Source organism: Haematobia irritans, chromosome 1 (assembly GCF_050003625.1).
Source record: "Haematobia irritans isolate KBUSLIRL chromosome 1, ASM5000362v1, whole genome shotgun sequence".
Taxonomy (NCBI): domain Eukaryota; kingdom Metazoa; phylum Arthropoda; class Insecta; order Diptera; family Muscidae; genus Haematobia; species Haematobia irritans.
The window spans coordinates 262,662,432-262,684,935 of record NC_134397.1 but is presented as its reverse complement, the minus strand read 5'-3'; the positions used below and the strand labels follow the sequence as shown (position 1 = coordinate 262,684,935).

General features: G+C 32.5%; 1 protein-coding gene across 1 annotated transcript in view; it reads right to left on the bottom strand.

Moving 5' to 3' along the window:
* LOC142221927 (uridine phosphorylase 1) overlaps nucleotides 1-22,504 on the bottom strand; it is a 104,723-nt gene that overhangs the window by 58,780 nt on the left and 23,439 nt on the right. The window contains exon 2 of the mRNA XM_075291820.1: nucleotides 15,041-15,117. Within this exon, the coding sequence (XP_075147935.1) occupies nucleotides 15,041-15,093 (53 nt within the window). The 5' untranslated portion in view covers nucleotides 15,094-15,117. The remainder of the gene's footprint in view (nucleotides 1-15,040; nucleotides 15,118-22,504) is intronic.

Below are 22,504 nucleotides of genomic sequence, written 5' to 3'. Positions count from 1 at the left end.
CTGCAATGTGGAACGCCGTTCGGACTCGGCTATAAAAAGGAGGTCCCTTGTCATTGAGCTTAGCATGGAATCGGACAGCACTCAGTGATAAGAGAGAAGTTCACCAATGTGGTATCACAATGGACTGAATAGTCTAAGTGAGCCTGATACATCGGGCTGCCACCTAACCTAACTTTCAGATTTGTATTGCAATAGACCCAAATGTTGGATCCCTTACAATTTGTCAATTGCTCAATAAACGCTGCTCCATTGGTCGAAAGAAATGCCGAAAATATCAACGCGGTGATTGCAAACACGTCTATGGTATCGTGACTGATGATTGTGGCACCGAATGACTTCTTCCTATATTTTTTGACGCCTGAAGAAGCGGTTTAAACGCATGCAAAAGTGTGTAGATCTTATTGGGGAATATTTTGAAAAACAATAAAGCTATTTTCTATGCTTAATATTTGTTTTTCTTTTTTTATCTCTTATCCCGAAATATAAAAGGCAACCCTGGTATTTGTGAGCATTTTTCCTTTCTGATACCATATTGGTACAGCCTAAAAATATGCAATAAAAAATTTATATATCAAGTAAACCGAATTACTTCCCTGAACTGTTGATCTAGAGGCAAAATGATTGTTAGATTCTAGTTTGATTTTACAATTTTGCATAAAACAAGAGTTATATAAATGTTTTTAATTAGAACTTTGTAAAAATTCCCAATGGGAACACTGTCCATAAGACGGAGATAATCTGAAGATTAGGATGTAATTCCCATACGAATCAACAGACTTCAGTCCACATGTTACTAATATCCCCATTAGGTAACAAATTTTTTCCAAAAGTTTAACAAAGACTTCCTTTAAATTGTACATAACAAATCCCTCGAATTGTTTTAAGCTATAATATAATCGAGCCAACTTTATTTCATTCTTATGGCATTTTATTTAAATTTTTAAATTAACAGAGTTTTTTTTTTTGGAGCGTGACATATTTAAATGAAATTTTCCAATTTGTCATGGTAGCCAAAGTTTATCATTATTGAGTTAGCATGGCAAATGATCCATAATCCCATTTAGAAATTTTGACAATATTCCAAAAATTTCTTAAGGACCCATGACGCATATATTAAAAACAAAATAGCATTTAGTTGGCCAAAATCAAAGGCCGAAATCCTTGAGTGTGAAATACAATAAACAAAGAATTTTTAGTGTTTTGTTTTTATGTGTGTGTGTGTTTTTGCTTAGCCTAAATTAATTCAATAAAACTTCTGTAATTTTTAATACAATGTCACTTCAGTGAGTGGGTGGAAGATTGTGCATTGTATGCTAACCCAAAAGAGCTCTTCTGAATGATATGAAAAATAAATAAAAACAAATTCTGGTGTGTTGTTTATCTTCTTTCTCTGTTCGAATAATGGATACAAAACCATTATCCTTGGTATCATCCTTGGTCTGGCTCTAAGTGATGAAATGTGAAGTTTTCTCCCCTGATACAATTCATCATCTGCTTCCAAGAATATAAACTAATCCATTAAAACTTGAAATTGAAATCTTCTATGAACTTGCAAGAAGATGTTGAAGAAGAACATCGGAATAAAGGATAGTAGTTCTTAATCATATGAAATACGGGTTTTAGTTTTTGATAGATATAATACATGGTCATATGATATTGCTGACTAATAAAAATAAAGATATAAAAAAATTTATTTGAGGATGTTAAGGTCTTGGAAAAATTTGTCACTATTCAAAATTTTTAAAAAATTTTCATGATTTTAATACCGTAAATAGATTTTACATAACGATTACTCACATTCAAAGCTTTACAGCCATTATAGAATATTGTTAATAAGTTTTCTTTGATTAATCGCATATGGTTGATTTCAATATCAAACAGTTATGCTCCTTTCCTCAACACCCACAATTTGAACTTTTAACTATCTTTTTACCTCTTTGAGCTCCATTTTAATAATTTCATCATTTACTTCTCTCGCTTTCTCTTTTATTGTACACATAACACGAGACTCACTCTCATGGATCATTTGATACATTTCTATAGTATTGTGTTAAAAATGTAATAGAACTTTTATGATACTTATGGGTGAAAATTCTCTTTATGTGTTGGTAAGATTACCATTCTCTTCATACAACTCTCTCATTCGCAGTAGAGCTATTTCTTGCTGTTAGTGACTTTGTTGGAGTAGAAAAGAGAAAAATTTCAGCAGGAAAAGTTTGCATTATTATCGATTTTGTTTAAATCTCTCTTTAGCACAGATCAAACAAAATTTTGATGTTTTACTAAATTTGATAAATTACAAAATAATTTGTAATTTTATTTTTTGTTGTTGCTGTGTTATTTTGCCATTATTGATCATATATATGGTTTCACTTCACTCTCTGCTTCCCATGATAACAATGATCAATAATCTAAAAAAATAATTATACATCGCTCCTTAAATACAAAGGTCACACAAATAATTCAAAATCAAAAATAATTTTTTTTTTTTTACGAAATCTTGTTCTCGTCCCTATGGGATAATCAAATATAGATTACACCCATATACATGTTGAGTTGCCATTTAGTCAGATTTTATATGTTGTACAACTGAAGCCACTAATCCAGTATATCTGCAATCTGATTTTCTAGTGAGTCAAATGAGTAGGATCTTCGCTGTGTTACTGATACACAAAACAAGTGATGCCCACTTGCAAATCAAGTGGACAAACCCCCATTGTTTTCTCTTACTTTAATCACCGCTGTCGTTTTATAACATAACCAGGGCCGCCAATTTTGCCCATTTATCGGCATTTTTTTTATCGGATTTTTATACCCACCACCATAGAATGGTGACGGGGGTATAATAAGTTTGTCATTCCGTTTGTAACGCATCGAAATATCGATTTCCGACTATATAAAGTATATATATTCTTGATCAGGGAGAAATTCTAAGACGATATAACGATGTCCGTCTGTCTGTCTGTCTGTCTGTTGTAATCACGCTACAGTCTTCAATAATGAAGCAATCGCGCTGAAATTTTGCACAAACTCGTCTTTTGTCTGCAGGCAGGTCAAGTTCGAAGATGGGCTATATCGGTCCAGGTTTTGATATAGTCCCCATATAAACCGACCTCCCGATTTGGGGTCTTGGGCTTAAAGAAATCGTAGTTTTTATCCAATTTGCCTGAAATTAGAAATGTAGAGGTATTTTATGACCATGCTTTGGTATAGCCCCCATATAGACCGATCTCCCGATTTTACTTCTTGGGCTTATAGAAACCGCAGTTTTTATTCAATTTACCTGAAATTGGAAATCTAGAAGTATTGTAGGACCACAAATACGTATGCCAAAAATTGTGAGTATCGGTCCATGTTTTGGTATGGTCCCCATATAAAAGGACCTCCCGATTTGGGGTCTTGGGCTTATAGAAACCGTAGTTTTTATCCAATTTGTCTGAAATTGGAAATCTAGTGGCATTTTAGGATCATAAAGAGGTGTGCCGAAAATGGTAAGTATCGGTCCATATTTGGTATAGCCCCCATATAGACCGATTTCCCGATTTTAATTCTTGGGCTTCTAGAATCCGAAGTTTTTATCCTATTTGCCTGAAATTGGAAATCTAGTGGTATTTTAGGACCATAAAGAGGTGTGCCGAAAATGGTGAGTATCGGTCCATATTTTGGTATAGCCCCCATATAGACCGATCTCCCGATTTTACTTCTTGGGCTTATAGAAACCGCAGTTTTTATTCAATTTACCTGAAATTGGAAATCTAGAGGTATTGTAGGACCACAAATACGTGTGCCAAAAATTGTGAGTATCGGTCCATGTTTTGGTGTGGTCCCCATATAAAACGACCTCCCGAGTTGGGGTCTTGGGCTTATAGAATCCGTAGTTTAAATACAATTTGTCTGAAATTGGAAATTTATAGGTATTTGAGGACCATAAAGGGGTGTGCCAAAAATGGTGAGTATCGGTCCATGTTTTGGTATAGCCCCCATATAGACCGATATCCCGATTTTACTTCTTGGGTTTCTAGAATCCGTAGTTTTTATGCGATTTGCCTGAAATTGTAAATATTATTTTAGGCTCCCAAAAACGTGTATCGGATTAAGTTTTTATCGGTCCTTTTGGTAATGCCTCCATATAGACCGACTTCATTTCTTGAGGGTATAGAAGGCGCACTGATCATGAAAATTGCTTGAAACTCAATGTAAAATTTTCAGATTTCAGATACTTCTCGGGTGAAAATCTACAGATTTAAGATTTCAAATCAAGACGTTATTTTATAATTTTCTTGCAGAGATGTTAATGATTCCTCTAAAACTCAAACAAAAATGGTTCTTATAAATGCAGAATCTGATATAGTCCTCATAGGTGAAATCTTTAAATTTATCTTCGGGAAGTGTCCTCAAGTCCTCAATCCCTCCTAAAATTTCAAAGGAAACCCTAATATTTGGTTCATGGTGGTGGGTATTTAAGATTCGGCCCGGCCGAACTTAGTGCTGTATATACTTGTTTAATCACAAAATGGACAATTCCGATTTTTCCCGATTTTAGCGATATTAGCTCCGTTCATTAGACACATAGTCTAGGAAGATAAAGTTTTTACATTTTGAAGAAATTTTTGAAAATATTAAAATAAATTTGAGAAATTTTGGGAAAAAAATTTGGAAACAAAACATGGAGTACTTGCTTTTCCAGTTTTGTCAAAATTCGTACAAATAATCATGATTCTTCCACACTCCATAGCAAACGTATACATTTTTAAACAAAACAAGTAAGGAAAGTCTAAAATCGGGCGGGGCCGACTATATTATACCCTGCACCACTTTGTAGATCTAAATTTTCGATACCATATCACATCCGTTAAATGTGTTGGGGGCTATATATAAAGGTTTGTCCCAAATACATACATTTAAATATCACTTGATCTGGAAAGAATTTGATAGACTTCTACAAAATCTATAGACTCAAAATTTAAGTCGGCTAATGCACTAGGGTGGAACACAATGTTAGTAAACAATTATGGGAAACGTTTAAATCTGAAGCAATTTTAAGGAAACTTCGAAAAATTTTATTTATGATTTATCGCTCGATATATGTATTAGAAAATTAGGAAAATTAGAGTCATTTTTACAACTTTTCGACTAATTTTTGTCGAAATCAGAAAAACATATATATGGGAGCTATATCTAAATCTGAACCGATTCCAACCAAATTTGGCACGCATAGCAACAATGCTACTTCTACTCCCTGTGCAAAATTTCAACTAAATCGGAGTTAAAAATTGGCCTCTGTGGTCATATGAGTGTAAATCGGGCGAAAGCTATATATGGGAGCTATATCTAAATCTGAACCGATTTCAACCAAATTTGTCACGCGTAGCTACAATGTTATATCTACTCCCTGTGCAAAATTTCAACTAAATCGTGGCAAAAAATTGGCCTCTGTGGTCATATGAGTGTAAATCGGGCGAAGGCTATATATAGGAGCTATATCTAAATCTGAACAGATTTCAACCAAATTTAACACACATAGCTACAATGCTAATTCTACTCCCTGTGCTAAATTTCAACTAAATTGGAGCAAAAAATTGGCCTCTGTGGTCATATGAGTGTAAATCGGGCGAAAGCTATATATGGGAGCTATATCTAAATCTGAACCGATTTCAACCAAATTTGGCACGCATAGTTACAATGCTAATTCTACTCCCTATGCAAAATTTCAACTAAATCGGAGCAAAAAATTTGCCTTTGCTGTCATATGAGTGTAAATCGGGCGAAAGCTATATATGGGAGCTATATCTAAATCTGAACCGATTTCAACCAAATTTGTCACGCGTAGCTACAATGCTATATCTACTCCCTGTGCAAAATTTCAACTAAATCGGGGCAAAAAATTGGCCTCTGTGGTCATATGAGTGTAAATCGGGCGAAAGCTATATATAGGAGCTATATCTAAATCTGAACAGATTTCAACCAAATTTAACACGCATAGCTACAATGCTAATTCTACTCCCTGTGCTAAATTTCAACTAAATTGGGATAAAACTCTGGCATCTGGGACCGTATTAGTCCATATCGGGCGAAAGATATATATGGGAGTTATATCTAAATCTGAACCGATTTCAATAAAATTTGGCACACTTGACTATAGTGCTAATTGTTCTTCTTGTGCAAAATTTTAAGCAAATTAGGGTAAAACTCTGGCTTCTGGGGCGATATAAGTCCATATCGGGCGAAATATATATATGGGAGCTATATCTAAATTTGAACCGATTTCTTCCAAAATCAATAGGGATCTATTCTGAGCCAAAATACATACTTGTGCCAAATTTGAAGTCGATTGGACTAAAACTGCGACCTAGACTTTGATTACAAAAATGTGTTCACGGACAGACGGAAACTTTTGAAAACACGGGACTTTTTCTTGAGTTTCAAAATATTTAATTTTTAAATAAAAATGTTACTCAATTAATAACAATATTTTAGAAAAATAGTTTTTTTGTACAAAAATTACGAAATATTTTTGTTTAACTAGAAAACAATTTTTATGTTAATGTTCTAGGCATACAAAACTGATTTCTTTGTATTTTATTTTATTGAAATGCATAGTTGTGTATATTAATTTTCTGTTTTGTATGTGAAATAAATACTTTTGTTTTGTGTTAACCAAACAATATGTTTAATTTTAATATTATTTATATTGCCGATTTTTAAAATACAATTGCCGATTATTACGATTTTTATCGAAAAAAGGGAGATTTTTCTTGAAATTTTATTGGCAGCCCTGAACATAACTCTAAATTTTTTATTCTCTCCCGAGAGAGACTACGCGAATATGCCACTTTACATTGTGAGTGTGTGTGAATTAAGCACAAATAGGGTGATCACTTCCTTACTCGTTCCCAGCAAAAACTGGGTAAGCACTAGTGATTCTTTCAGTAATACCGGTAATCAAAAAGTTACTACTTGCAGTATTACCTGGGATTTAAAAATAATAACTTACCTGTGTAGGCAAAAAGTAATTCTTTCTATTAATACCGGTAATCAAAATAATATCTTGAGGTCCGGGTTCGGCTCTACAGTGGGCACCGTTAATAGTATCGATAAGTAATGCCAAATTACATTTCAGAAAAAAATTGCCAATAAAATATACCTTTGTTTTCTAAAGTTGTACAGTACATAATTTATATTACAAAATAATATCATTGAATAGTTCCATGTCGTGGTGCATGGTATAGTGTGTTGGATTACAAAACAACAGGGGTGAGTTCGCACTTTTTGGGTATCTTTATGGTAAAGATATTATTTTTGGAGAGTTGGTATGCTAGCGAAGAAGTACTTATTTTTCGACTGCTGGTATGCTTGCACGGAAGTGCTTTCCTCCAATGTCATGCCCGTGTAAAAGTATTACTACTGATATATGTACGAGGAAGTTGTTACCAATTTGGCGCAGGCATACTTGTACTCATACCTGGTAATAGGAGTTTTTGCTGGGTTGTATTGCCCTCATATGTTTGTTAATTCGCCATATAGTCATTCTTAAATGTTGTCTAACTGAGGCTAAACCAGTGATGTAAAAGTTGGTACAATTGTACTAAATTTGGTACATTCCGCTTTTCAAAAGTACAATGGTACTACAATTACCTATTTGGTACAATTTGAAATACCCAGTTCGTCTTCAAAATGCTCGAGAAGTCCCAATTAATTAATTGTTCACAATAAATTTTATTGTAAACATAGTTTAAGTACTGACCAAATTACAATAAAATGTAACAAAAAATGTCTATTTAAAATTTGGAGTTCGATGAAGATTAAACTGCATATTTAAAATATTCAAGATCAAATCGGGACTCCATCTAGACAAGTTTTTCTGCATCCTGAAATGGATCAAAAATATATATTTAGAATTTTATGAAGTATTTCCATTGAACTTTAGTCTTGATACTGAGGTCAAGTCGAAACTTCCACCAGATCACGGAAAAACTCTTGAGTGAAAAACTGTTTTCACTCAACTAATTTCCAATATTAAATGCCTGAATATGCCGAATGAATATTTTCATACGAAAATATGATGAAGGCTTCGACAACAAATACATTGAAAAGAAACCTATTTTGAATTTTGACTCGCACAAAACCTCTACAAATAGCACCTTCGTTATTTCACAAGTTGATAAATATATTTCTATTTTTTAGGGTTAAAATTTTCCAATACATTATTTTTGATATTTGGTACATTTTTAACCCAACATGTACATTTTTTTATTCTCATTGGTACAATTTAAAATTTTAATTTTTCATCCCTGGGCTAAAAACAAAAAATTATTTACTGTTTCAATCACGAAATTAATTGATCCAATTAATTTTTTAATTGAATCATAGAAATGATATTGTCAATTAAAAAATTAATTGATCCAATTAAAAATTAAATTATTAATTTTTGTTTCAATTAAAAAAATTGTTGAATCAATTAAATGTTTAATTGAATATTTTTTAAAAACTCAATTAAAATTTTAATTGGAAAAATTTTTGCGAAGATTTTTTTTGTGTACTAGTTCAGCATGTCCGCAATCTGTGTTTTTTTTTTGCGAGATCAGACCCTTCAGTGGAATGAGTATGGTCTCCGTTGTTTTCCTGATACACATATCAAATGAGCATACCCCCATTACTTTCTCTTAATTTAATCTTCTCCATCGTTCTGTAACATAAATGCACAATTTTAATTCTCTCTTGAGAAATGTTATTGAAGGTGTACATCACCATGGAGGGCTTTTCATAGTGTGGCTGTATATGAATTCACCACAAATAGGGTGAGCACTTCTTTAAGTCTTTAGTTGCTCGTGTCAATTTTCTCTTGTGTAATAAACGACTCAATTAGCACGCACAATAGAAAATTGACACTAGCAACTAAATCTCTTATGGGATATCATTAGACATCTTCCTAACGTATTTCCCCTTCTATAAATGTCTCAAAATAAATTTTGTTAATTAGAAAATATTAGATTTAGTTACCAAATAGATATTGCCTCCTATTTTCTTTAAAATCATTGAGAAAGTTAACAATGATATCAACCAACTGTCTAAAATCGCATCAATAACATGGGATCTAAATCATCCATTGTGTAGAGACTGTCATTTAAGACATACATTGAATATTAAAAAAAAAAAGTATATCGTACAACAGACAGCCACTTTCATTGACGCGTTTCTTACATTCTAACTCAATCGTTCAAATGTTGATTTTACTTAGGGACATGTTTACTCTATTGCGTCAAAATTGACATTTTGATTTATGTCGGAGTTCTCATTGTTATACATCTCTATGGAGGACGATCATGGAGACGAGGATAAGTAAAAATCACAAAGGATTTGATTTCATTTCCTTTTGTTTGACGCGTGTAGCAAATGGGGAAAGGGGAAAAGAAACTTTTAAAAAATTCCAATTTTAACTTTCCAGTGTTTGAATAAAGTAATCACTCAATCAACATGATATGATATTGATTGAGTCACAACAAAATATTCTTTATACAGATTTTTCAACAACAATTATGACATAGTTCTCAGAACTTAAGGTATTAATATGACATGGAGTCAAGTTTTAGAAAGTGCTTTGTAAAAACTTTTCCACTATTTGTTAAGAGTGAAGTTTTCTGAATCGATTTATTAATATCCATCCGTATGTCTGTCATAATAATTCTAGCTTCCAGAAAAAAAAGTTTTACAAATTTTTACATTTGCTATAGAAATGGAATGTTTAGAAAGATTAACACAGAAATGAAATGTTGATAAGAAATTAAGAGTTGATTTTTCACAACATTTTCTACAGAAATACTAAGAAAATTAAGTTAAATTATCCCCCATGTACAGATATTCGGAATCACAAATTGCAAAATATTCATTTGGCGATACTTTCAAAATCTTAAAAAGGACAAATTCAAAATTTGACATGATAACTAAAATTTCGAAGTCCCAGTGTATCTCGAATTTTCTGTTATAAGAAAAATAAATTCTTGCGATTTGTACTACAAATTATTTCATTTGTTATTTAAATTTGAACAATACCTTCTACAGATGAGAAATTTAAAATGAAACAGTAAATTAAAACTTTCTTGAGTTTGCGTGTTACATCCAGAGAACCCTTTTTCTGGAACCAAGAAGTAAATTTTCTGACAACGTCAACCTTAATTTTGTTTGCAGGCCATCATATCCTTAAGACATCACAACAATAAAAGTCCATAACGAGTAACAAATATCACCACAAGAACACAAAAGAGCCTACAATACACACACGAAAACGCCCATGAAACACGAAGGAGAGATTCTAATTTTTCAAGTATGTAAATACAAACCAATCTCCGGTTATTTTGAATTGCTGTTATTGACAGTGTAAGAGTGTTGAGAGCTACTGTGGGGAGAGAAATTTGTCTAGATGTTGAACATTTTCTTGAGATGATTAACGGTTAGTTTGGGTTTTGCACTTTAAGGCGTTAACCGGAAGCTGTTTACTTGGGGAAATTAAAATGTAGCTTCTTCCATTTTCAGCTGTCACTAGTGTTGTTTGTAATCCCAAATTTACATTTAGTTCAGTATTGTTTGCATTGAACGTAGTATACATAACAATGAAAAGAGATGATGGGAAAGATGTCAAATGTTTTGGGAGGAAATTTAGGAAACTTTCTAATTTCCTATAGAAATATTAATTTTGTTATTTCCCATAAAAATTTCATTCAAATTTTCATATCTTTAGAAATTTTTCTTACAATTTACTTTTTAAAATTTTGAAAAAAAAAAAATAAATAAAATATACCTGCAGAAAATTTTTACAAAATTATATTTCTTCAGGATATCTTGTCAAAATTTAATTTTTCTAGAATTTTTTCTTACAATTTACTTTTTAAAATTTTGAAAAAAAAAATAAAATATACCTGCAGGAAATTTTGACAAAATTATATTTCTTCAGGATATCTTGTCAAAATTTAATTTTTCTAGGATATTTTGACAAATTTTTTTTATAGACAAATTGTATTCGTTTTGTTTTTTATTGTTGGTTTCCCTTCAATCATTAATGTTGTTTTTGATTTCAGCTTAAAACCATTGACTAAAGTACAAGAGTAGCTTAACCAACAGAGGAAATTTTTTATAGAAATAAAATTTTGAGAATATTTTCTATAAAAATTAAATGTTGACAAAATTTTCTATAGAAATAAAATTTTGAGAATATTTTCTATAGAAATAAAATATAGACAAAATTTTCTATAGAAATAAAATTTTGGCAAAATTGTCTAAAAAATTTAATTAAATGTTTTTTTTTATTCTTGGTTTGTTTTTCAATCATATTAGTTGTTTTGATCTCAGCTTAAAACTAATGCGTTGACTAAACTACAAGAGCAGTTTAACAAATAAAATTTTGCCAATATTTTCTAAAGAAATAGCATTTTAAAAAAATTTTCTATAGAAATAGAAATTAATGTTGTTTTTGATCTCAGCTTAAAACCATTGACTAAAGTACAAGTGTAACTTAACCAACAGAGGAAATTTTCTATAGAAATAAAATTTTGAGAAAATTTTCTATAAAAATTAAATGTTGACAAAATTTTCTATAGAAATAAAATTTTGAGAATATTTTCTATAGAAATAAAATATAGACAAAATTTTCTATAGAAATAAAATTTTGGCAAAATTGTCTAAAAAATTAAATTAAATGTTTTTTTTATACCCACCACCATAGAATGGTGACGGGGTATAATAAGTTTGTCATTCCGTTTGTAACGCATCGAAATATCGATTTCCGACTATATAAAGTATATATATTCTTGATCAGGGAGAAATTCTAAGACGATATAAGCATGTCCGTCTGTCTGTCTGTCTGTCTGTCTGGCTGTCTGTTGTAATCACGCTACAGCATTCAATAATGGAGCTATCGTCCTGAAATTTGGCACAGAATCGTCTTTTGTCTGCGCGCAGGTCAAGTTCGAAGATGGGCTATATCGGGCCATGTTTTGGTATAGCCCCCATATAAACCGACCTCCCGATTTGGGGTCTTTCGCTTATAGAAACCGTAGTTTTCATCCAATTTGCGCGAAATTGAAAATCTAGAGATATTTTGGGACCTTGAAGAAGTGTGCCAAAAATGGTGAGTGTCGGTCCATGTTTTGGTATAGCCCCCATATAAACCGACCTCCCGATTTGGGGTCTTTCGCTTATAGAAACCGTAGTTTTCATCCAATTTGCGCGAAATTGAAAATCTAGAGATATTTTGGGACCTTGAAGAGGTGTGCCAAAAATGGTGAGTGTCGGTCCATGTTTTGGTATAGCCCCCATATAAACCGACCTCCCGATTTTACTTCTTGGGTTTATAGAAACCGTAGTTTTTATCCAATTTGCCTGAAATTGGAAATCTAGAGGTATTTTTGGGCCATAAAGAGGTGTGCCGAAAACGGTTAGTATCGGTCGGTATTTTAGTATAGCCCCCATAAGAACGATTTCCCGATTTAACTCCTTAGGTTTCTAGAAACCGTAGTTTTTATCCGATTTGCCTGAAATTGTAAATATTCTCGTATTTAAGGCTCACAAAAACGTGTATCGGATTAAGTTTTTATCGGTCCATTTGGTAATGCCTCCATATAGACCAATTTCACTTCTTGTGAGTATAGAAGGCGCACTGATCATGAAAATTGCTTGAAACTCAATGTAAAATTTCCAGATTTTATTTTTCGGGTGAAAATCTACAGATTTAAAATTTCAAATCAAGACGTTATTTTATAATTTTCTTGCACACTTACAAGAGATGTTAATGATTCCTCTAAAACTCAAACAAAAATGGTTCTTATAAATCCAGAATCTGATATAGTCCTCATAGGTGAAATCTTTAAATGTATCTTCGGGAAGTGTCCTCAAGCCCTCCTGAAATTTCAAAGGAAATCCTAATATTTGGTTCATGGTGGTGGGTATTTAAGATTCGGCCCGGCCGAACTTACTGCTCTATATACTTGTTTTAATTAAAAATTATGCAGTTTTAATAAAACATTTCAAATTTTTTTACGCGAGTACTTTTTTTTAACCGGAAATACACCCATCTTGGACATAATTCAACTTTCACCAAGACTTTTGCAAGTGAATTGATTTCACGAAAATTCCGGTGAAAGTGGATTCTAGGACACGAAAATCGTGGAATTGATTCACATTCACCTGGAAGTGGATTTGGGAACATGGGCATTCATTTCTTTAGTTTCACTTCATTTCTAGAATAATAAATTTAATTTCAATAGAAGATGTTGTCAAATATAGGAAATTTTATTAAAAATTTGTTCTATAGGAATTTTTTCAATATTTTATTTGTATAAGAAAATTTTTTAAAATTTCATTTCTTTAGCAAATTTAGTCAACTTTTTACATCTTGTCAAAATTTAATTTTTCCGGGGTATTTTGAAAAAAAATTTATTTCTATAGAAATTTTTCTCATAATAGCAATAGCAAATTTTGTCAAAAATTCATTTCTCTAGGAAATTTTCTCAAAATTTTATTTCTATAGAATATCATGATAAAACTACTAAAGGTACTACATCACAGTCAGCTGTTCACAGCTGAGTACATCCAAAAACATGTCTTGTTACTATTTGTTACATTTTACATTCCACAGGTTACTATTGTAATAAAATGTATGGTTACTATTGGTTACATAGGTAACTGTTGTTTACGTAGATTCTAATGTTTACATTTTATATGCCACAGGTTATTATTGTCAAAAACATGTCTGGTTACTACTGGTTACATAGGTTACTATTGGTTACTTAGGTTACTATTGGTAACTAACATTAAAATGTAAACAAAACAAACTGAAAATATTTAATATCTTTTGTTTACTAACATTAAAATTATAAACAAATCTGACATTTGGATGTACTCGAATTCTGTTGTTTTTGTTTTTTTTTTTTTTGTAATACTGCAACTACCTGGGAATTATTGTACCATATAGAATATTTTGTCATAATAGGCAAACGAAATTTTATAAAAATTTATTTTTTTTTTACTATGAGGCTTTTTATCAAAATTTTATTTTTCTAGGAAATTTTATAAAAATGTAATTTCTCTATGAAATGTTGTCAAATTTCCTATAATTTTGTCAAACTTTCAAATTATGGGTAAATTTCATTTCTTACACATTGGCATCTCTACCATACGATGACCATACTGATTTGGGTAAAATCTCTTTTGTTATTTTCAATTTAAACAATCTTCTCTTCTTGTTGTTGTTGGGAGCTCCGACCATTTTAAGTTGGCTATCAAAATAAATGTGTAATATTTCAATCTACCGAAAACTGGAACAAGGATACAACTAGACTTCTGGCATTTTCACATGTCAAAATTGAAAACATGAAACCATTTTACAGAAGAATTAATTTGGTAATATTTCCATATGAAATATCCGACAAAATTCTTTCCAGGCCTATTTCAAAGTCGGTTGGGAAAGGGTCATCTATGGAAGTGTTAGCATTGTATGGTGTTAAGATGTGGCATTAATTTTCATTTTACTTGAAGTGGGATGTATAGGAATTTCACTTTCGGTAACAGAATCCTTTTCCATTTTTTGTTGTGTGAATAGATTAATGTGAAAAAAGTGTTTTTAGGTGTCGAAACCATTTTTTCGTTTTGTGGCAGAAAAACTTTTACATTTTGTGGCTGTTTAGCTTCTGAGAAAGACTTTTTCCCACAAAAAAAATGGATTTCCATTAAAAAAGTTTTTCTCTTCTGAATATAAAAGAAAAAAAACGCAACTCATAATCAGGCGATTTAAATGGGAAATTATTGTAGAAATTTTGGGTAAACCAAAATTTAAAGCAAAAAGTTATTTAAAAAGGTCCAGAACATACTTTGGGACTACTCGAGTTGTTTTTCGTTTTGTTCTTTCATGCTTTTATTTATGCTTTCGCATAATATCACAATAAGTGTTTACAAAGTCTTAAGGATACTTATAAAACTAATTTTTATTGTTCATTATATTCATTGTTTTTGTTTGTATTATCGTTATTAGATATGAGGTGGTTCTACTTACTCATCAATTTCCTCCTCGGACATGGAGTGACTGTTGCTGGTTAACAAAGACATTTTGTTGAAAATGGTTAACGGTTCCTGCAATTGAATTAGAATGCAAAAACAAATCGTCTATTAATGAGAATTCTGAGAGAGAGATAGAGAGAGTGATAGCGAGAGAGAAGGAAAATTGAGCAAATGTGAACATAATTGAATGTAATTTAACCCTTAACTACGAGGTGAAATATATACTGTGGTGGTGGTAAATTTTACCTCTTTAATTTTTGGAAAATTCCGCTTTTTAAGTGGCTAAAGTAAGAAATTTTTAGATATCAGACTTGTAGTTAAATAAAACAAGGATTAATAGCACTTAAAAAATTAAAAAAAAAATACAAAAAAAAACAATAGGAGAGGATAAAATATATCGCCACCACATTAATTAAAGGTTAAGTCAATTTAACATTGTTTTATGATGCCTTCGGTAAATTTCTTTGGTAGTACGAATATCAGCAGATGTAAAATTTCAGGCGAATTGCATGTAAAATATAGAGACCGATGTCTATGTTTTTATATGGCAATATTTTTAAAACTTCAAAGTCGTACAATGTCAAGCCATTCAAAATCTGTCTTTTTGGTGCTCATGTACACTCAACAAAAAATGTGAGCGCTATATGGCACTAAAGAAAATTTAATTCTATTTTAGGTCATGAATTTTTTGAGAAAGTTTTCTTAGCTTTAATAATTTTTTTGCGTTCGTTAATTAATTGAACTAAGAGAAGGGAAACAATTATACACAAATAAAACAAGTAGGGAAAATCAAAAGTCGGGCTGGTCCAACTATATTATACCCTACACCACTTTGTAGATCCACATTTTCGATACCATATCAAATCCGTGCAATGTGTTGGGTGCTATATATAAAGGTTTATATCCCAAATATACATACATTTAAATCTTAACAGATCTGGACAAAGTTCTACAATATTTATAGACTTTCAATTTAAGTCGGCTAATGCCCTGGGGTGGAACACAATGTTAGCAAAAAACAAGTATATACGGCCGTAAGTTCGGCCAGGCCGAATCTTATGTACCCTCCACCATGGATTGCGTAGAAACTTCTACGAAAGAATGTCATCCACAAACTTCAACTCACTCGGATGAAATTTGCTCCTCCAAGAGGCTCCAAAACCAAATCTCGGGATCGGTTTATATGGGGGCTATAAATGATTATGGACTGATATGGACCACTTTTGGCATGGTTGTTAAATATCATATACTACCACCATGTACCAAATTTCAACCAGATCGGATGAATTTTGCTTCTCCAAAAGGCACCGGAGGTCAAATCTGCCGATCGGTTTATATGGGAGCTATATATAATTATGGACTGATAGGAACCAATTCCTGCATGGTTGTTGGATACCACATACTAACATCACGTACCTAATTTCAACCGAGTGAGAAGAATTTTACTCTTCCAAGGTGCTCCTGAGGTCAAATCTGGGGATCGGTTTATATGGGGCCTATATATAACTATGGACCGATATAGACCAATTTTTGTATGGGTGTTTGAGGCCATATATTAACATCACGTACCAAATTTCAACTGAATCAGATGAAATTTGGTCTTCCAAGAGGCTCCGCAGGTCAAATCTGGCGATCGGTTTATATGGGGGCTATATATAATTATGGACCGATATGGACCAATTTTTGCATGGTCATTAGATACCATATACTAACATCATGTACCAAATTTCAGCCGGATCGGATGAAATTTGTTTCTCTGAGAGGTTCTGCAAGCCAAATCGGGGGATCGGTTTATATGGGGGCTATATATAATTATGGACCGATATGAACCAATTTTTGTATGGTTGTTAGAGACCATATACTTACACCATGTACCAAATTTCATCCGGATCGGATGACCGATATGGCCCATTTGCAATACCATCCGACCTACATCAAGAACAACTACTTGTGCCAAGTTTCAAGTCGATAGCTTGTTTCGTTCGGAAGTTAGCGTGATTTCAACAGACGGAAGGACGGACGGAGGGACATGCTCAGATCGACTCAGAATTTCACCACGACCCAGAATATATACACTTTATGGGGTCTTAGATCAATATTTCGATGTGTTACAAATGGAATGACAAAGTTAATATACCCTAGATTGGGTCACGACCTAAAGGAAAAAAAAGTTGATGCGGTCGCCCCCCAGTTTGTAGCATATTCGAAGACAATTTCAGAACACCAAAACTTTTTTTCTGTCCACCCTACGACCACTCGAAATACAATTTATTGTGCTGTGTCGTCATTTTAAGTCCGATCGAAAAGAAACGCATATCGTTGTTCGTGATTGATCAGGGGCTATATTTCGTGCATTGGTCATTTTTGACTCCGACGTCAAATTTGATTTTTAATTTTTTTATTTCGCTTCGTATACCCCTATGGTGCCCATTTCTGATAACCATTACAAAGATCTTAACAAAATATGAAACTTTTGCTTTTGAAGTATTTACTTATATTCATAAACAAAAAAGTTACAGAGATTTTAAAAAGTCAATAGGGAAATAAAAAAATAAAATTAAGTTAATGCCGTAAGAAACCAAAAATTTGGCATTTGGCAGAGAAGAGTTAATAGCGACTCTGAGAATAGCGGAGAGCGATAGTAAATGAGTAATGTTAACGGTAACATAATTTTCAATGTAGCTCCATTAAACTTTAACAGAGAGTCAAAAGAAAGCAAAATGAAGATATATGTATACTCTCCGTTTAAATTTAATTTAAATTTAACAGACAAATGTTAAAACTTTCCTAGAATATGTCCTTTATGTTTACTAAAAATAAAAAAAATCAGTGGTATGTAAACTTTTGTGAGACTGTGTAGATCATAGACGAGGAATCTCATCTGCTTTACAGCTCACATATAACTGAGTTAGGTAGATTTGATTTTTATTGTGGATGACTAATCCACCGTTGATATTGTCCAAAGGCGACTAATCGATTTTTAACACAATTAGAAACCACAAACGTCGACTTAGGAGAGAAGTGTTTAGACGTAATTCCAATCATAGTTGTAGTAATTCCAACGGTATAAATGAGTAATGCTTTAGTTGAGCATTAATTGACAGATAAATGAAAACAAAATGCAGATATCTTCTCTCCGATTAATTGAAAAAAAAAATAAAAATCCTCCAAGAATATTTCTTCTACTTTTACTTTGGTTAATTTAATTTTTTGTAAATTTTTTAAAATAGTTAAGCATTACTTGATAGATAAATGAAAACAAAATGCAGATATCTTCTCTCCGATTAATTGAAAAAAAAATTAAAATTCTCCAAGAATATTTCTTCTACTTTTTTTACCTTGGTTTATTTAAATTTTTTTGTAAATTTTTTTCAGTTTAATATATCTTCAAAATATAGATTTTTGTGTGCCAATTGGGCGTTTACCTAATGCAATTTTGTTCAGTCAATTTGATTTATTGCTATTGTTCCTCTCCAAATCCAAAATAATAACAATTCTTAGCACCATAAGGAGCCCTTTTATGAAAGTGATTTATATATAAGTATACCTTTGATGACCATAAATTATAGCAGCTATCAAAACGTTATTACGAAACATTGTAAATTTCTCATATTCGATATTGGCTAAAAAAATCCCCTATCCCTTACACAAAATCACAGGTGTAATCATTCTACACTGCTCGTGGAGCTATTTGGGAAACCTTGAACTTTAAAAACTCTCACCACGTATAATGTGAAAAGTAACAGGACAAAAAAAAACAAGCGTGTTTGCAAACGAGAAAAGGGTTCTCGATACCAAAAAAGAAAAATGATGTAGGATTATAGCAAGTAAACATTGGGAGAATTTTGTATATTACGCTGTCACTTCTCCATAGTTATACTTTTGATACATTACTTTGCATAATATGAAGTTGTGGTAGGTTTATTAATGTGCGTCGACAGAAAAACTCACTATTTATATATTTCAGCAATGCCGTTGATTTCTAAAGCTACACCCTCAACAAAAAATCCCTTCTGTAACATATACCCCAAACACATTTTGCTTCAAGCATATATATTAGAGCATACACTTAAAGCATACACTTAGAGCATACACAGGTAGTAAACATTTTTAATGAAATTTTCTTTGTGTGTATATATTTTTAAGGCACCAATTGGTTACTTCCATTATTTTACTTGCAGCATATTCTCTAGGTCTCTATTTCTAAACACATATATGTTTATAGGCTATTTCCAAATTAATATATGTTTGCATCTAAGCATATTATATTTACAAACATTTTACGTCCCAAACATAATATGTTCTAACATACACGCACAGAAAAAAGATGTTTGGACATGGTTGCCGCATCCATTTAATGCTTATTTAGAGTATGTAATTGTCGCGAAAACCATGTATTTTGTCTTTGTAAAAATAATTTTCGAGCGGAGAAAAATATATGTTGGCAATAAGCATTTAAATGGTTCTCAAATGCCGCAAACATGTTCTATTATTTAAATGATAGAATTTGACACCATTATATGGTCAGGAAAATTATGTACCATACCATTCAATTTTTTTTTACTTTTTTGCAGAGAAAAAAGTATTTTTATAGTTTACGTATAGACATGTCTACAACCATTACATGGCCATAAAGACCATGTACATTGTTTTCGTGACCATTTATTTTTTTTAATATTTTTGCAGCGACAAGAATTTTATAAAAACATTGAGCAGGTACACACGATTTTCATTTTGCGCGTCACTCGTGTGTTGATTGTTTCTTGGAATGGACGGAGAATACGGAATTATTGTGTTTTGTGTTAATTTATTTATTCAGAAATGGCACGTGGTTTCATGTGAATACAAAAAAGGAAAGTGTAATTGAAAAGAATGTACCTGGTTTTTGTTCTGCATTATGATATATGATATAATTTATTTTTATTTGCAGTCACATGATGTCTGCGTTTGTACGTTTGATGGGCACGAAGTAAATATGGAATGATTACTTATTGTTGAAATTGAACCAAACTAGAATGTGTAAAAATATGTGATGTTTGCTTGCACGACATTATAAATACAAATAAACAATGAATTAGTTTATAAATAAATAAAAACAAATAAATAAAGTTGATTTAGTGTTTTCTTTTCTCAAGTGGCGTCCTTTTTTCGACGACGAAAAAAGTTTTTTCATAAAAATCAAAACATTTTAGGTTGTGACCATGTTCTTTTAACTAGAAGAAAAACATTTTGACGAATAACATAACATTTTGGATCGTGACCATTGTCTTTTAATAGAAACAAATTTCTTTTTATCAATATAATAACATTTTAGACGAGGACAATTGTATTTTTCTTAGAACCATGTTCACTGAGCCAACATGGTTGCAGGTTAAAATGTTACATGGTCGCCGCAAAAATAGCTGCTATCATATTATTTTGCTCTTCGAATATGATTGTGACAATCATGTTTCTTCTCTGCGTGTATTAACATATATGTCCCAAACATGTTATGCTAGTTTGTGAACATTATATGTTTGCACTTAAAAATATTGTGTTAAAAATTTGAGTTCCAAACATATATTTTTTACACCCAAACTTTTTCGTCCGTGTACACAAAAAACCGTAGTCTATGTTCAAGAAATAATAATAATATTTTTATTTTCGCTAAAGTTAATTCGAGCTTAGCCGCTAAAATCGAAAATAAATCCGTAAAAGCAGAACAAAATTATAAATTTTTATACCCTCCACCATAGGATGGGGGTATATTAACTTTGTCATTCCGTTTGTAACACATCGAAATTTTACTCTAAGACCCCATAAAGTATATATATTCTGGGTCGTGGTGAAATTCTGAGTCGATCTGAGCATGTCCGTCCGTCCGTCTGTTGAAATCACGCTAACTTCCGAATGAAACAAGCTATCGACTTGAAACTTGGCACAAGTAATTGTTATTGATGTAGGTCGAATGGTATTGCAAATGGGCCATATCGGTAAACTTTTACGTATAGCCCCCATATAAACGGACCCCCAAATTTGGCTTGCGAGGCCTCTAAGAGAAGCAAATTTCCGATCCGGCTGAAATTTGGTACATGGTGTTAGTATATGGTCTCTAACAACTATGCAAAAATTGGTCCACATCTGTCCATAATTATATATAGCCCCCATATAAACCGATCCCCAGATTTGGCTTGCAGAGCCTCTAAGAGAAGCAAATTTCATCCGATCCGGCTGAAATTTGGTACATGGTGTTAGTATATGGTCTCTAACAACCATGCAAAAATTGGTCCACATCGGTCCATAACTATATATAGCCCCCATACCGGACCCCCGATTTGGCTTGCAGAGCCTCTAAGAGAAGCAAATTTCATCCGATATGGCTGAAATTTGGTACATGGTGTTGGTATATGGTCTCTAACAACCATGCAAAAATTGATCTACATCGGTCCATAACTATATATAGCCCCCATACCGCACCCCCGATTTGGCTTGCGGAGCCTCTAAGAGAAGCAAATTTCATCCGATATGGCTGAAATTTGGTACATGGTGTTAGTATATGGTCTCTAACAACCATGCAAAAATTGATCTACATCGGTCCATAATTATATATAGCCCCCATATAAACCGATCCCCCGATATGGCTTGCGGAGCCTGTAAGAGAAACAAATTTCATCCGACACGGTTGAAATTTGGTGCATGGTGTTGGTATATGGTCTCTAACAACCATGCAAAAATTGGTCCACATCGGTCCATAAATATATATAGCCCCCATATAATCCGATATATATGGTCTCTAACAACCATGCAAAAATTGGTCCACATCGGTCCTTAATTATATATAGCCCCCATATATACCGATCCCCCAATTTGGCTTGCGGAGCCTCTAAGAGAAGCCAATTTCATCCGATCCGGCTGATATTTGGTACATGGTGTTTGCATATGGTTTATAACAGCCATGCAAAAATTGTTCCACATCGGTCCATAATTATATATAGCCCTCATATAAGCCGATCACCAGATTTGACCTCCGGAGCCCCTTGGAAGACCAAAATTCATCTGATTCATTTGAAATTTTGTACGTGGTGGTAATATATGGCCTCAAACACCAATACAAAAATTGGTCGCAATCGGTCCATAATTATATATAGTCTCCATATAAACCGATCCCCAGATTTGACCTCCGGAGCCCCTTGGAAGAGCAAAATTCATCCGATTCGGTCGAAATTTGGTATGTGATGTTAGTATATGGTATCCAACAACCATGCAGGAATTGGTTCATATCAGTCCATAATAGTTATATATAGCCCCCCATATAAACCAATCCCCAGATTTAACCCCGGGTGCCTTTCGGAGAAGCAAAATTCATCCGATCTGGTTGAAATTTAGTACATGGTGGTAGTATATGATATTTAACAACCATGCCAAAAGTGGTCCATACACTGTTAGAAAAATATGTTTTTCATATGTTCCGATATAAACA